This window comes from Peromyscus leucopus, chromosome X (assembly GCF_004664715.2).
Source record: "Peromyscus leucopus breed LL Stock chromosome X, UCI_PerLeu_2.1, whole genome shotgun sequence".
NCBI lineage: Eukaryota > Metazoa > Chordata > Mammalia > Rodentia > Cricetidae > Peromyscus > Peromyscus leucopus.
Window position 1 is genome coordinate 15,453,290 of NC_051083.1, and position 14,153 is coordinate 15,467,442.

The 14,153-nt window shown below is 37.1% G+C and overlaps 1 protein-coding gene across 1 annotated transcript in view; it reads right to left on the bottom strand.

Annotated features, from left to right (window-relative positions):
* The window catches only part of Lancl3 (LanC like 3), a 107,514-nt gene that overhangs the window by 7,867 nt on the left and 85,494 nt on the right, over positions 1-14,153 (bottom strand). The window contains exons 3-4 of the mRNA XM_028881404.2: positions 13,819-14,016; positions 7,097-7,304 (exon numbers count right to left, since the gene is read on the bottom strand). Of these exons, the coding sequence (XP_028737237.1) occupies positions 7,097-7,304; positions 13,819-14,016 (406 nt within the window). The remainder of the gene's footprint in view (positions 1-7,096; positions 7,305-13,818; positions 14,017-14,153) is intronic.

The following is a 14,153-nucleotide window of genomic DNA, read 5'->3' on the forward strand; positions in this document are numbered from 1 at the left end:
CTTATGTTTTGTGACGGATTTTGTTGGCAAACAAATCCAAATATTTTTAGAAGTTGCAAATCAAAGCACATTGGTATTTTCTGAAACTCTATTCCTTCACCATCCAATAATTAAAAGTGAAAAAGCCACATAAATCATCCTACTTTTATTTATCTTGAACCAAAGCAAACTTATATATCACTGTTCCTTTAAAAATCTAAATATATTGTGTTTCTGGAAGCACATTATTTCTGAACTAGGTTTCATTTATGTGTGACAGGGAGCAGAGGCTGAAAATAAATGTGCAGTATTTTACACAATCTGCTTTGGGCAACGAAGGACTAAGATGAATGGGAGGATGCAAGCAGCTTTTTATAATGATGACATCAAATAGTAAATTCAACTATGAGGCATTATTTTTAAGACAATCTGCCTTTAAAACAAGTGATCTCTAAAATTTTGGTGAAAGACATTTTCTTTGACTTTTATTTTCTTATTTAGATTAACTATAACATTGTATAGTAGTTTTCAGTCTTTCAAATGATCTTATTTGTTTTTCATCAGCAAAAATAATCAGCAATTCTGACGCTAGTGAAGCCTGAGAGTTGGTACTGTCATAAATTTAGATTACTGCAGCCACACAGGGGTCCTATAAAGTGTAATTACTTATTTGATTTTTGTAGGGCCCTTGGAATTATTGCAGGCAGCTTAAAATAAATAAGGAGGAAATAAATTGCAATTCCATTTGTTCCTGATTTTCTATCAAGTGTTTTCTTAAATGTGAAACCATTTAAATAAGATTTTGTACTTCTACACAGTAGAAAATAAGGTATTTTAAAGAATAAACTCAATACTTATAATTATGTGATAAATAGGAATTGTGAGATGACTTTGGGGGAGCCTTCATCTTTTGAGTATTGTGGCTTATTTGGCAGTCTGGATATCTCAGAATTGTCTTCAAATGTATAAAATGTAATATGTAGAATTCTAGAAGATCTCAACTATAGAAAAGCACACTTAATGCACTTGCTCTTTTCTTTTATCTTTCTTAGATGCTGGGGATTAAAGCCAGAACCTTGGGTATGCTCCATCATTTGCCTAGTACCACACCAGTTAAAAAAAGAAAGAAAGAAGGGAAGATAGACAGAAAAACAGGAAGGAAGGAAGGAAGGAAGGAAGGAAGGAAGGAAGGAAGGAAGGAAGGAAGGAAGGAAGGAAGGAAGGAAGGACCAATCCAAACTTATGGTATAGTAACATGCATTCTTCATTAGCACAGTAAACAGCACTATCTACAACAAAAGTAGTTGAATATGAGAATATTCCTTCTGCTTATGGGTCCCTACTCCTCATACTGGGTCGCCTTGTCCAGCCTTATTACGAGGGGAGGTGCCTAGTCTTACTGCAACTCGATATGCCATGTTTGATTGATATCCTTGGGAGGCCTGTTCTTTTCTGAACAGAAACAGAGGAGGAGTGGATGGGGTGGGGGTGGAGGGAGATAGGGGAGGGGACTGGGAGGAGAGGAGGGAGTAGAAACTGTGGTCACGGTGTAAAAAAATAATAATAAAAATCACTTAAAATAATTTAAAAATAATAAAAATGCACAACATTGCTCATTTATGAAAAATGTTATCATAGTGAAGTGAAAACTATTGTTTCAAAAATGTACTCAATGTTCCCCAAGTCAAATTAACCAATTAATTTTCTCAGTAATTCTCAGTTAAAATAGAAGCCTGAATGGTAATTATAGAGCTAAAAAGAATTGACAATATTGGCTACAGTACATATAAAAACCTAATGGTTCTATAAAAAAAACTGAGCTAAGAAAAAGTTATCATGTATAAATTATTATTAATTGATAATGAGAAGCTATTCATTTGGACATTTTAAGCTCCAGACGATAACACAGAAGAAGCAAGAGTGGGAGCTACCTGGAGGAAGAGACCAGTCGCCAATGCAGAGTGGGCACAAGGGAAGGCGAACAGGGGACAGACAGTGAATTAGACAAAAGTATAATGACACATGTGAGTGAAGATGTCATAATGAAACCAATTATTTCATATGCCAACTTTAGAGTAATATAAAAGTTACAATAGAAAAGGAATAGTGGGAAATCAAGACAGAAATTAATGAAGTAAGAAGCAAAAGAGAAAAATAAACTAATAAAACCAAGAACCTTTTCCTTGGGAGGACAAACAAGACAAGGAAAAAGTGTTAATGTGTCTTGACAATAATTAAATGCAGTAGGAAGACCATCAAATATATGGGGAATCACAAACATTACAGGAAGGCAGTACTGGAGCACTATATCAAGGTTTTCAACAACTGAAAAACCCTTCTCGTCACAAATGACCATCAGAAAGCCAACTAAAGTGGCCTACATGTTCTGTTGAGCCATGGCATGAGTCTGTGGTCCACTAACAAATAAATCTGCATTTTATAACTTTCTACCTGCGAGTGAGAAATTGAAATTTCATGAAGAACTCTGGAACTCAAAATGTTCTAACTACAGCTCTGAACACTCAGATTGGCAAACCAGGAAATAGAGAGGGTCACCCAATCTTTTCAAATAGATGTTTTAGGGCCTCTGGCGGAAGTGGTCCAACAGATGAAACACATTATCCTGGAGTATGCCCTAATGACTTTCCTGTGATGCATCTGAAAAGCAACAGGTCAGCTTTCAGGGAGACAGGTTAGAAAGCTGTGTCATGTGTGTGCTAAGGAAGCACGCTACCACTGAGCCCTATCACCAGCTGACAGTCTCACTGGTGGGAGGCAGGGTCTCACTAGTTGCCCAGGTTGACCTTGTCCTCCCCCTTGCAGCCTACGAAGGTTTTAAATTTGTGATCCTCTTATATAAGCCTCTTAAATAGCTACAATTATGGGTCTGAATCATCACACAAAGAAAATAAAAGGCTCACAAATGCTAGTACATTCAGAGCACATATGCTAATATCCAATATATTTGATAGCTTATTTTAACTCTGGATATTGTATTCATTATCATGAGAAAACCTTTCTGGGTCATTTAGACTTTTACTCTAAAAAGCTAAGAAATATATGTACAAAGTGAACATTATAGGTAGAGGATACTGGGAGCAAAATGTAGACAAGCTAGGGGGCCAGGAGACATAGGAAGAAACTGAAAATTATAGATGGAGAGAAACAAAACTGAAAAGGCCTTGAGGTGTAATGGTAAAGGAATCACAAGAACCTCAACATGTAGAGAGAACAAGGAGAAAGAGAATAGGAGATGAAATCAAACGTAATGGGAATCTAGGTGCTGTTAGGACCTCTCACTCAAAGCGCAGACTTCGGTCTTTACCTTCAGTCCTCATAGAAATCTACTGGATTGCCTTGAACATAGGAGTGTAGCTCTAGCATGATATACATTATAAAAAGTAAATATAAAAGACCGTGGTAAAATGGAAGATCCTCGGGCACTCAGCATAAAAGCAATGATGTTTTCTATCCCTTTTACTATTCAAGCTTGTTATGGGGATACATTGTTGTAGGGAACTCACGCAATAGAAAACCAAAAAGAGTATGACTGCCTAGAAGAAAGGAGGTTATAGTCATAATTACTTGTGTATAATGTGTGTGTGCATAAGAAAATCCAATTGAATCTAATAGAAAACTGGCAGAACAATAATGGAATCAGTAAGTTCTATGATGATAGTAATTGTGAAAACTTCATACTTACAAGGTTCAATGAAGATTTACATGAAAAATAGAAATTGATGATAAACTGTACTAATATATATGCTTTTTAAAAATTTAATAAGTATCAATAATAAATGGCCTAAAATAAGATTCCTTGAGAAAAATTCATTTGTAATAAACTTGGAAATAAACAAAACAAAAAATGCTAAGAAGAATTACAAAGACATACTTCATAAAAATCAAGAATTAACTAAGTGACACTTTTGAACTTAAATAAATGGAAAGGTATACCTTGATCTTGAATGGAAAACCTTTATATTTTAAAGACATTAATAATTCTAATGGAAATAACCTATAATTCAGTAAAATTTCAACTAAATTGCAGAGGTCTGTTTTTAAAGTGACAAATTACAAGCTGAAAAACAAAATGCGTGAGAGTAGTAAAGAAAAATTAGAAGTAAACACTAAAATGTAGAAATAGCAAAGTGGCCATTCATGTCTAACGCTTCAATTTGTGATCGACATTAACTTTAAATCACAGTGCTATGCTAAAAATGTTTTCAGTGACCAAAGGTAGAAAACAATCTAGTGCCAACGAAAAATAATTTCTAGATGAGTAAAACTTTTTCATGTTAAAATGAAATCACAAAAATGCAAGTGTCAGTGTTAGTTACCCTTTTGTTACCTAAGATAATTTTATAAATAATACAAAGTCCTAAAAGGAAAATGGATGACTTTCACAAGAACAACACTTAATACTTTCATGTGACAAAAATTCAGGAACAAGAGGGGAAATATGGAAAAGGAAGGGGCTGGAGAGGTGGGTCAGCAGCTAAGAGTACTGGCTGCTCTGCCAGAGGAGGACAGCTTGATTCTCGGCACCCACATAGCAGCTCTCAACTGTCTATCATTCCATTACTAGGAAACCTGCTTTGTTTTTCTGGTCCCCACAGGCATCAGGATTACACGTGATGCATAGATGCATATACAGGCAAAACATCCACACCCAAATAAAATAAAAATTTTAGATGAAAAAGAAATAGCAATGAAGGAAAACATTTATAGTATATTTTAAGGAAGAGTTGTAATCTTTAACCTAACCACCACAATAGGAAAAAATGGGGGAGGGTAGGAAAGGAAAGGATAAAGTTAGGTTCATTTTAGACTAAGAAATATATATAAACCTGAAGGTTTCAATTCTAAAATTTTAGGTCAGGAATAGAGTACTCAATGATAGACTGCTTGCCTACCTAGCATGCATGAATGAGACTCTGGGGTATACAGTAATTTTAAAATATTTCCTACATAAATCCTTCTACCACCATAATGTGTGTGTGTGTGTGTGTGTGTGTGTGTGTGTGTGTATTGCATTGGATGTAAATATTGGATATGACATTTGAGGCAATTTTGCCTATATTAGTAAATATTTAACACATATCAAGTTTCTATTACTTAGAAGTTGATTGAATTAATTATGATACAACTTCATTGAATAATTATTTAACTCCTTAAAACAATGAAATAAGCTGGGCGGTGGTGGCACATGTCTTTAATCCCAGCACTTGCGAGGCAGAGGCAGGCGGATCTCTGTGAGTTCAAGGCCAGCCTGGTCTACAGAGTGAGTTCCAGGACGATAACACGGAGAAACCTTGTCTTGAAAAACCAAAAAATACCAAAAAACAACAACAACAACAAAACACCCAATGAAATAAATCTATTCAAACTAAAATTACTCATTCAAAATTGTAGGTTAAAATAGTACATACATACATATATATATATATATATATATTACACACATACACACACACACACACACATATATATATATACATATAAAATAGGAACCTATTGAAAGTAGAGTGAGAGCTGAGGTATGATTTAATGGTAAAGTGTGTCTTTAGCACATGTGAAGCTCTAGGTTTAATTCCTAGAACCAAAATGTACATAGATACACATACGCATATATATGTATAAATACATGTGTGTATATATACATATGCATAGGTAAAACTAAGGAATAATAAAGTTCAAAATTATAGTAATAACAGTTAACCTTTACATTGAAGTTACTATATTCCAGGCACTATTTTAAATGATTTTCTTGTATTTATTTTCAAGTTCTTTTTTATAATAAAGTTTATAAAACTTAAAAAAATAAAATAATTTTCATGTGTTAACTTATTTAAACCTGCAAATACCCCTGAGAAGTGGGCGATATTTCACATAGCCAATATGATTCTGGGTATATCCCTTTAAAAGGAATTCTCACAACCATGAGGGACTATTTTTTGGTCTCTACCAAGTGACAATTCAGATACAAGGGAATCAAATCATATGGGGGGGGGCGGTGTGAGAAGCCTCCTAGTTTAGAAGTGCCACACAGAAAACCAGGACCTCTTCTGACAACTTACATAGACAGCTTCCAAATGCCCTCATGGTCTTCTTGGCATAGTGTATACAGTTAATTGGTGTGGAGTTATTTCTATTCAAAATAATGTTGTCTGTTCTACATCTTGTTTCCATATTTATCAGGATTTCAGGGAATAAACTACAGGGATGAATTTAGCATTATCAAATTAGATGATATGTATTATTAGAAAATATATCTATATAGCCTTTAGCTCCAAAATTCCATTTCCAGGAGTTTACTTGCTAACAACAGTAGTATCCACTACTGAAGCAAGAGCAGAAACAAAAGACAGAACAACTATTAACAGAAATTCTTTCCCTCAGTTGCAAGGTCTAGAGGTTCACAGTGAAAGAGATTAGTAATCTAAGCTGACTCTGTCTCCTGCACAGTCTACTTTCCTCCTAGACAGAAGGTAGGAAAGGATAGTCTAGTCATCTGTGTGTCAAAGGTAGCATCGTTTATAATGAAAATATTGGAAGCAGCTGGAGTAAAATGTTCTTAGTTTAGCAAGAATGTTCACCAAAAAGGTTGGAAGAAGAAGCCCTTCATGGTCAGCAAATAACAAAGCACTATCATTTGCAGAAGAAGGACAAACTTTGACACATACTCCCATATGCTTGGTTTTAGAGAGAACATTCTTGGGAAGACAAACAAGACAGTACCCCCAGGGAAGTCAATTAAATGGCTGGGGGCTGAGTCGCTGTGCTCCTTTTTACACATTTGAAACCAGGTGGCTGGATTACCTACTTAGAAAGTTAATTAGATTAAGATTTCCAAAACTAGGACTCAGGATGTAGCTCAGTGGGTAGAGTACTTGCCCAGCACACAAAAGCTCTGGTCTTAAATCCCTGGCACCACATAAAATGGTGTGGTGGTATACACCTGTAATTCTAGAACTTGGAAGATGTAAGTAGGAAGAATCAGAAACTCAAGGTCATTGTTCACTATATGGTGACTTGAAGGCCAGCCTAAGATGCATGAGACTTTGTCTCAATGGGGGGAAAAAGGATTTCTAAGAATATGCACATGAAAACCACTGACCTTTGGGCACGGTAGATGTACTTGGAGTTTCCTGTAAGACGGTACAGCAGAAGGAAAACATAGGCACTGCCGGCTACACCGTGGCAAATTCCTGGCCCCTTCTTCAGCAGGCCTTTCTGCCATGTTAGCTCCCCACACCGGATACATGTGTCCAGGTACTGTGGTTTCTTGGAAACGAGATAAGCTTTGGCAAACAGATAAGCAATTCCTGTAAAAACATCAAAGATAGTTAAGAGGTGACTTTCAGGTTTTAATAATATACAGCTTCTCAAAGGTGTACACCTTATGAATCACTACATATTCTAGCACAGTGTGTCTAAGATGTGGCCTGAGCTACTACATTTCCTTTTTGTTTTTTGTTTTTTACATTCCTAGCTACATTTCCAAAAAGTGGACTTCTGGGCATTATGCGTTTGGTAGCAAGACTATGGAATGTTCTACATGAGAGTGGGCTTTTTCCTGTGTGAGTAGTTTAAGCTGTTTTAATTTTATCATGGAGCTGGCTTTTGGAGAAAGAGAAACATTTTAATTGAAGCACATCAATAAATATGAACCATCACCCCCTAGAAGTTCAGAATTTGCAATGTTTACATATTTATAACAATACCCTTTTCCTTAAGAGCAAAACTAGGAGTCTTTCCAAGAATAGCAGTGTTATCAAACAACCTCAATAAGATGTCTAATCCAGCTTTGAAGTGAGTCCTTCCCATGGTCAGTGCTCCATGGAAAGGAACATTCCTTCAAAACTTGCCAACGAAGGTAATACCCACTACAGAAGCAAGAGCAGAAAAACAACTATTAACTGAAATTATTTTCCCCAAGTTGCAAGGTCTGGTGGTCCGCAGTCAAAGATATTAATAATCCAAGAAGACTCTGCCTCCTGCATACTTTCCTCCTATACAGATTACAGAGAAAGGCTAAGAGACTAGCACAGTGGTAGCAAGTGTGAGGCTCTGGGATTTGTGCCCGGTACCCTCCCAACTCATATTTTCAAGTGGAAGCAATGGCCTTGAATGGAGTAGGTATCTTGATGAGATCTCCCACTAAGAGTCTCTCTGCCTCTCGTTGCTTTGAGATTTTATTTGAGTATTTATAGATAACTTGCTAGAGAAGAAAAAATGTAGAAAACCCATGTGCGGCCATGGTGTAAGGCAAGCTTCCAGGGCAAAGCAGCTTGCTCCTCAAAGGGTCCCATACTGGGCTTAATACTCTGCTGTTACTATCTTGAGATTCTTAATAGTTTTTTTTCCAAAATTAGTAATTTTGTATTTTGTAATAGGTCTCCCAAATTGTACAGCTAGCACTGGCACTGAGGAATCTAAAACGAATGCTAACGATGGCATATGCCCTTCAGTTAAGACACTGTAACTAACATCAAATAAGGCATGGCTCCATGTTGCTGCTGGAGCATACAATGAATGGTACTGTCAGTGAAACTATAGAGATCAGACAAGTGAAATTGTCCTGAAGGAAACAGTCAGGGGAAGCCTTGAACAGAAGCTGGGATTTTCTGGGGTTTGTAGGCTGCATGGAAAGCCCGAGGCCTAAGATGAGGCAGGGAAAGCATATTAAGCACCAAGACCACAGAGACTAAGAGGTTCAGAGACATCTAAGACAAAAACCACAAGGTCAGTGTGGCAGCATGTTAACCAAGGCACTGGGAGGGTAGAAGAAGGAGTTCAGATTATGGATGGTATGATAGTTTCTGTTAGGCATTTTAGACTGTATACTGTGGGTAATAGGGAGCCACTAGAAGTCTTTTATTATGAATTGGTAGGCTTTGATTTTTGCATAACAATGTGATTGGTCTTACACAGTACTGAGGAAAGACCTAAAGAAAGGTGGGATAGGTCTGAGCTAGTTTTGTTGGCAGAAAGATGGAAATGAAACGTGCCAAAGAATAATTTCATAGGATGTGGCAGCTGTTTAGGTATCAATTGAGCATGAACTATATGGCAGATACTGATTTTAAAATGCCACTGTCTTTAATGGCTTTTAGAGCTTAATCTGGAGGTATAAAGTAGGCACAAATATACTTATGGAAACACACAGGAGGGTCCCTGGCCTACAGATGCTGGTAGGAAAGGTCTACTAGACTGTCATCATCTAATTGAGTACTAGAGGATGAGCAGGAATCAATGAGGTACCTGACTCAGCTCCCCTTTATCTTACCAGCAAGTAGACCATGTCTGAGTTCTTCTAACAGCTGGCTGCCAACATACCTCCTGGATTCCCATCTTTGGAGACTTCCCCACAGGCAAACAGAAAATCGTAACGTGTACACAGCTCTCTGGAGCTGACTATCATGGATGGATAAAAACAGCCTACTCGCTTGCCTCAAGACAGAACCAGATTTTTAGTGTACCTTGTGCTTATTAGCATCCCTCAGAATAAGAGTAAAGCTAGTCTCCATGGAAGCCACTTCTCTAGCTTTTCTTAGTTTCTGTCCTATGACCCTTGGCCTAGTAGGTTCCCCTGAGAGTATGCTCTGCTTCCAGACACGCACACAAGAGAGTTAGGTGGGAAGTGTTTTAGCCAAGGAAAGCTAAAGGGTTCCCTATTATACAGGTACCTTAGCATGATACAGAAAGCCCTTTATGATCAGCATCCTGCTCTGTTTGCTAGTTTCTTCTTCTCCGACTGAATCATTTCACTCCCATCAAACCAAACTATCTGCGATGCTTCCATGCTTCTGAGTGTCTGTTATTCTTGGAAGAAGCCTCCTGCTTTTCTTGGCACAACTCAACTCAGGAATCACTTTCTTTAGGAAGCCTTCACTGAATCTGGCGGCAGCATGAGAAATCTCTTTTCTTGGATCCTATCTCACTCTCTCTATAATGTAACACTTATACATAACCAAATTAAAACGATCTGTTTTCCCCTGCTAGAAGACAAACCACCAGAGGGTAGGAAGTTTATCATATTCCTTTCTTTTCTCCTCATCTGTGCTGTGGTAGTTTTGCCACCAAATAATTCCACAAATGTCTGTTGTCTCTGTGATACCTCATTTATCACCTTAACACAGTGGTTATCAAACTGTGGGTCTCAAACCCTTCACAGGGGTCACATACCAAATATCCAGCATATCAGATATCTACATTACCATTTATAACAGTAGCGAAATTACAGTTATGGAGTAGCAACAAAATAATTTCATGACTGGGGTCACCGCAACCTGAGGAACTGTATTTAGAGGGTCACAGCATTAGGAAGGTTGAGAAGCACTGCTCTAGCAGAAGCTGGCACTGGAAGCAGAGCAGAGATGTAAAAAAAAAAAAAAAAAAGACAGACTGAGATGGTTTAATTGCTATACCAAGCTATTAGCCCCAGACAGTTACAAGCTATGGATCATATGGTTCTGGCCAGAGTAAAAAGTCCTGTCCTTGAAGCCTGGATTACAGATTGATGTATGTGTAGGGGCATTGAAAATGTTCTAAATTGGCTAGCCCCTATTCTGGCCTAATGGAAACCATCCCAACACTCCTAACTCTTAAAGGAAAGGACGTCATGTTTCTTTGTAATGGGAACTAGCACAGCTTTTTCCTGGGATCACTAATTAGTATTCAATGATATGAAACACATATCACTGTGTTTCCTGTACATGTGAGAGTGTATGACTTTGCCAAATACAACCAGGAGATTCGATTATAAGTTAATGAAGATGGTTTGGGGAGACTAAATCTTTGAAACGTGGGTCCTCCAGAGACTTGCGGCAGGTAGAATACACTGTTTCAACATACTGGAGCATGAGCACCCAGATTCCCGCTCCATGTGTAAGTTGGCTGAGTCATCACAAAACTTAGTTTCCCACCCTGTGCTTCAGGAGCCTTGCTCTTTATCCAAAGTCACCGACCCAAGAGCCTTGGTGGAACAAATTTTCAAAACTGCTCACACCTGTGTTTCACACAGAGTAAAGGAAGTGCACTGTCAGTGTTACCAAAGTAATGATGTAACCTGATGCAGTCAGGAAGGTTATTTTAGCCACAGCATTTGTTTTAATGATTCTGCAAATGACTTCCATCCTGTATTTCAGAGTGATCAAGGTTATGAAGGGATCACATGAGTCTTCCTGCAATACTTTATTGTATTTAGGGAGACAAACCTATATATCACTGTAGGTATTTATAAATGTGGGTGTTTATAAAAGCATCTGAGATATATCCCTAAGGAATGGCAAAGGTCCAGATGTAAAAATGTGCCAGTGGTAACAAAAAAACTGAGATTCACTATTCTACTTCAACACACTCATTTCAGATTTTTTAAAAAGTGACTTTTCTCAAGGTCACTTAGCTGGTTAGTGCTAGAGCTACAATTAGACCCCTTAATTGTTAATCTATAGTCAGGAACTATTTCTACATTTCATTCATAATAACTAGGGTAGTCACTTGGAGAGCTGGGCTAAAAGAAAGCCAATAGGAAACTGAGGTGTGGATAAGTAATATTAATGAAGCTCCACATTGTAGATTATCTCTGGCAGGTTTTTAATCACAGGAATGGTCTGTCATCCCAAACCATCTGTGCTGTTCATAAATCTATTCTCATTTTTTTTCCTCAAACAAATGAAATTATTTTTCTAGGCCATTTCTTGTTAGATTTAGGGAGAAATTTATTGTAGTCAACTTCAGCGAGCTTTTGACTGTCTTTGACCTGCAATTACCAGTGTTATAATCACTCTTAGGTGAGGGTTGGGGTTAGCAGAAATAATGGACCTTATTTCGTTAGTGAATCAGTTTCTTTTTGATACTCTGGTGACTACATGAACTTAATGTCTTTTGTTTTGTTTTGAAGCAATGTATTTATGTCACTCTTCTCAAAACACTTAGAATGATTGCTAAGGAGGATAAATAAAGTCTCCAGTGTCATGAATCCTATGCTGCAGTGTCTTAATCCATGACCTGCTAAAACAGATGGCATGCATCTGGTATACAGAAAGGGTAGACTAACAGCCATTTAAACACCTACTTCAGTAACAGGCTCAGCCACTCGTTTTAGTAAATTATCTTTCTACTCTATTAAGGGCTTTTCCTAGCACATTGAATCCTTTTAAAATATTCTATATTTAATTTGGGACATCTCCAAAATTCAAGAATCCTGGGATGCTTGGAGAATAGCCAGAGACCATTGCTGAGAATGATTAAGAGGAAGGAGAAATAGAAATATCGAGCATAACAAGAAACTTAATTTCCAGGATGGTAAATAACTGATGTGGTTTTTTTTTCCCATAAAAAGGTCAAAGCAAGAAGTAATGGGCACAAATTATCCCTGGCATCAGTTAGCTTGAACATAATGTACTATGTCCTAGCACTTTTTTAAATACACAGTTTGCCATTCCTTCCATAGTTAAATGTGGCAGGCAGAGAAAATATGACAATGGACGGTGACATATTATTCATCACCTCAAACTGTATCAAGGAAAAAAGAGAAGTCTAGTTTGATTAAAGAACATTAATTAAAGGGAAAGGGGGAGGCAATAAAAATCAGATAACAGTAAAGGGAAAAGGGAGGCAATAAAAATCAGATAACAAGACAAAGATAAATCAAATGCAACCTAAAGCTGCGCTCTTCTGTTTGAAGCATAGCCCTGCAAACTAAACTCTTCCATAATCAAAAAATTTAGGAGGTAAAAGTAATTATAAAGCATTATATACACATGTAATTGTCACAGAACAAAATTGATAACTGTGTTATTTGATATTTTACTCTCTTTGCCAATGAACTGAATTGATTTGTTTGAATTTAACTTCTTTTCCATTATTCCTTCTCCAGAAGACTAGTTAGTAATGTAATGGGATTTGAAAAAGGTGGGATAGGGAAAGGTAGGTAATGAAGTCTGTCTAGTTTCAAGGCTCAATTTCAGAATTCAGAATTGGGGGATGGATTCTCATTTCTCTAGACATTTCATTAGTTATTACTGGAAATACTCAACTGAAAAAGAATTCCAAAACTATGTGTCTCAAACTTAAAGATTAATACAAGTTTCATTAGGATCAATACACATTGTGATTCACTGGGATGTATAGAAATTTACAACAAGCTGTTACTAGGCCAGGGGCCACCAAATAAATGATCAAACTGAGTATGTGTACCTTCCAATGTAGCTAACAAAATTTTGAAATGTAGCATTTGATTAGAATGTTATGTAAGTGTAAAATCCACACTGAATTGTAAAGATTCTAATATTTTAAAGACTGTATACTATCATTTTTTAGTGCTCTGTAGTGAACCCAGGTCCTCTACCAGCAGTGCTTTTTGTCCCTAGCCCAGCCATTTTAAATCATTTTTAAATCAGTAACCTATTGAAATAATAATATTGGAGTTATACATTATTAAAATGAATTCTACCCATTTCTTTTTGCTTTTGAATATGGGGCTACTGATTCTTTTTGTGCATATATTCTGGGAATCAAACCCAGAACTCTGAGGATATTAATCATTCACTCTAGCACTCAGATACCCTGAAAGTTTGGACTATATCTGTGATCCACATTACATTTTGAAGGAGTGCTTGTTTACCACTATGGATATAGAGAGAGATTTTTTAAACCTATGGAACAGTTTTCAGAAGTCCTTTAAAGATCAACATATTTTTTAGTTTTCAAAAATTTCAACTTGATAGCTATGAGCTAGGTTGAGAAATACCCTCAAATCTCAGAAAAAAATGAACTCTCTTTGTGTAAGCTAGGTGAAAGGCCCTGTTTTTCAGACAACAGTGTGTGGGAGACCTGGAGCACCGTGGCACCAGTGGACCAGTTCGTTCTCTCTCTCGATGGTCTCTCCGAGCTCAGGAGGCCAGTTGCAATTCTGTTCCTGTTCCATGAGGAAGTCCACACTCTGCCACACCAGCTCCTGATCTGAAGGCTTGAGATGTTCATGGTAAGAAAGAAGCATCTGGAGAATGGATGACAGGCCATGAGCTGCCCCTGTGTAGACAAAGCAAGCATCATTTATCCACCAAGAGAGGGGAGGTAGTTTAATCTGGTGAAAAGAAAATAATGAGATTTGTTTTACATTAAAATATTACTTGAAAGCACATACAATATTATAACAATTGAGTTGC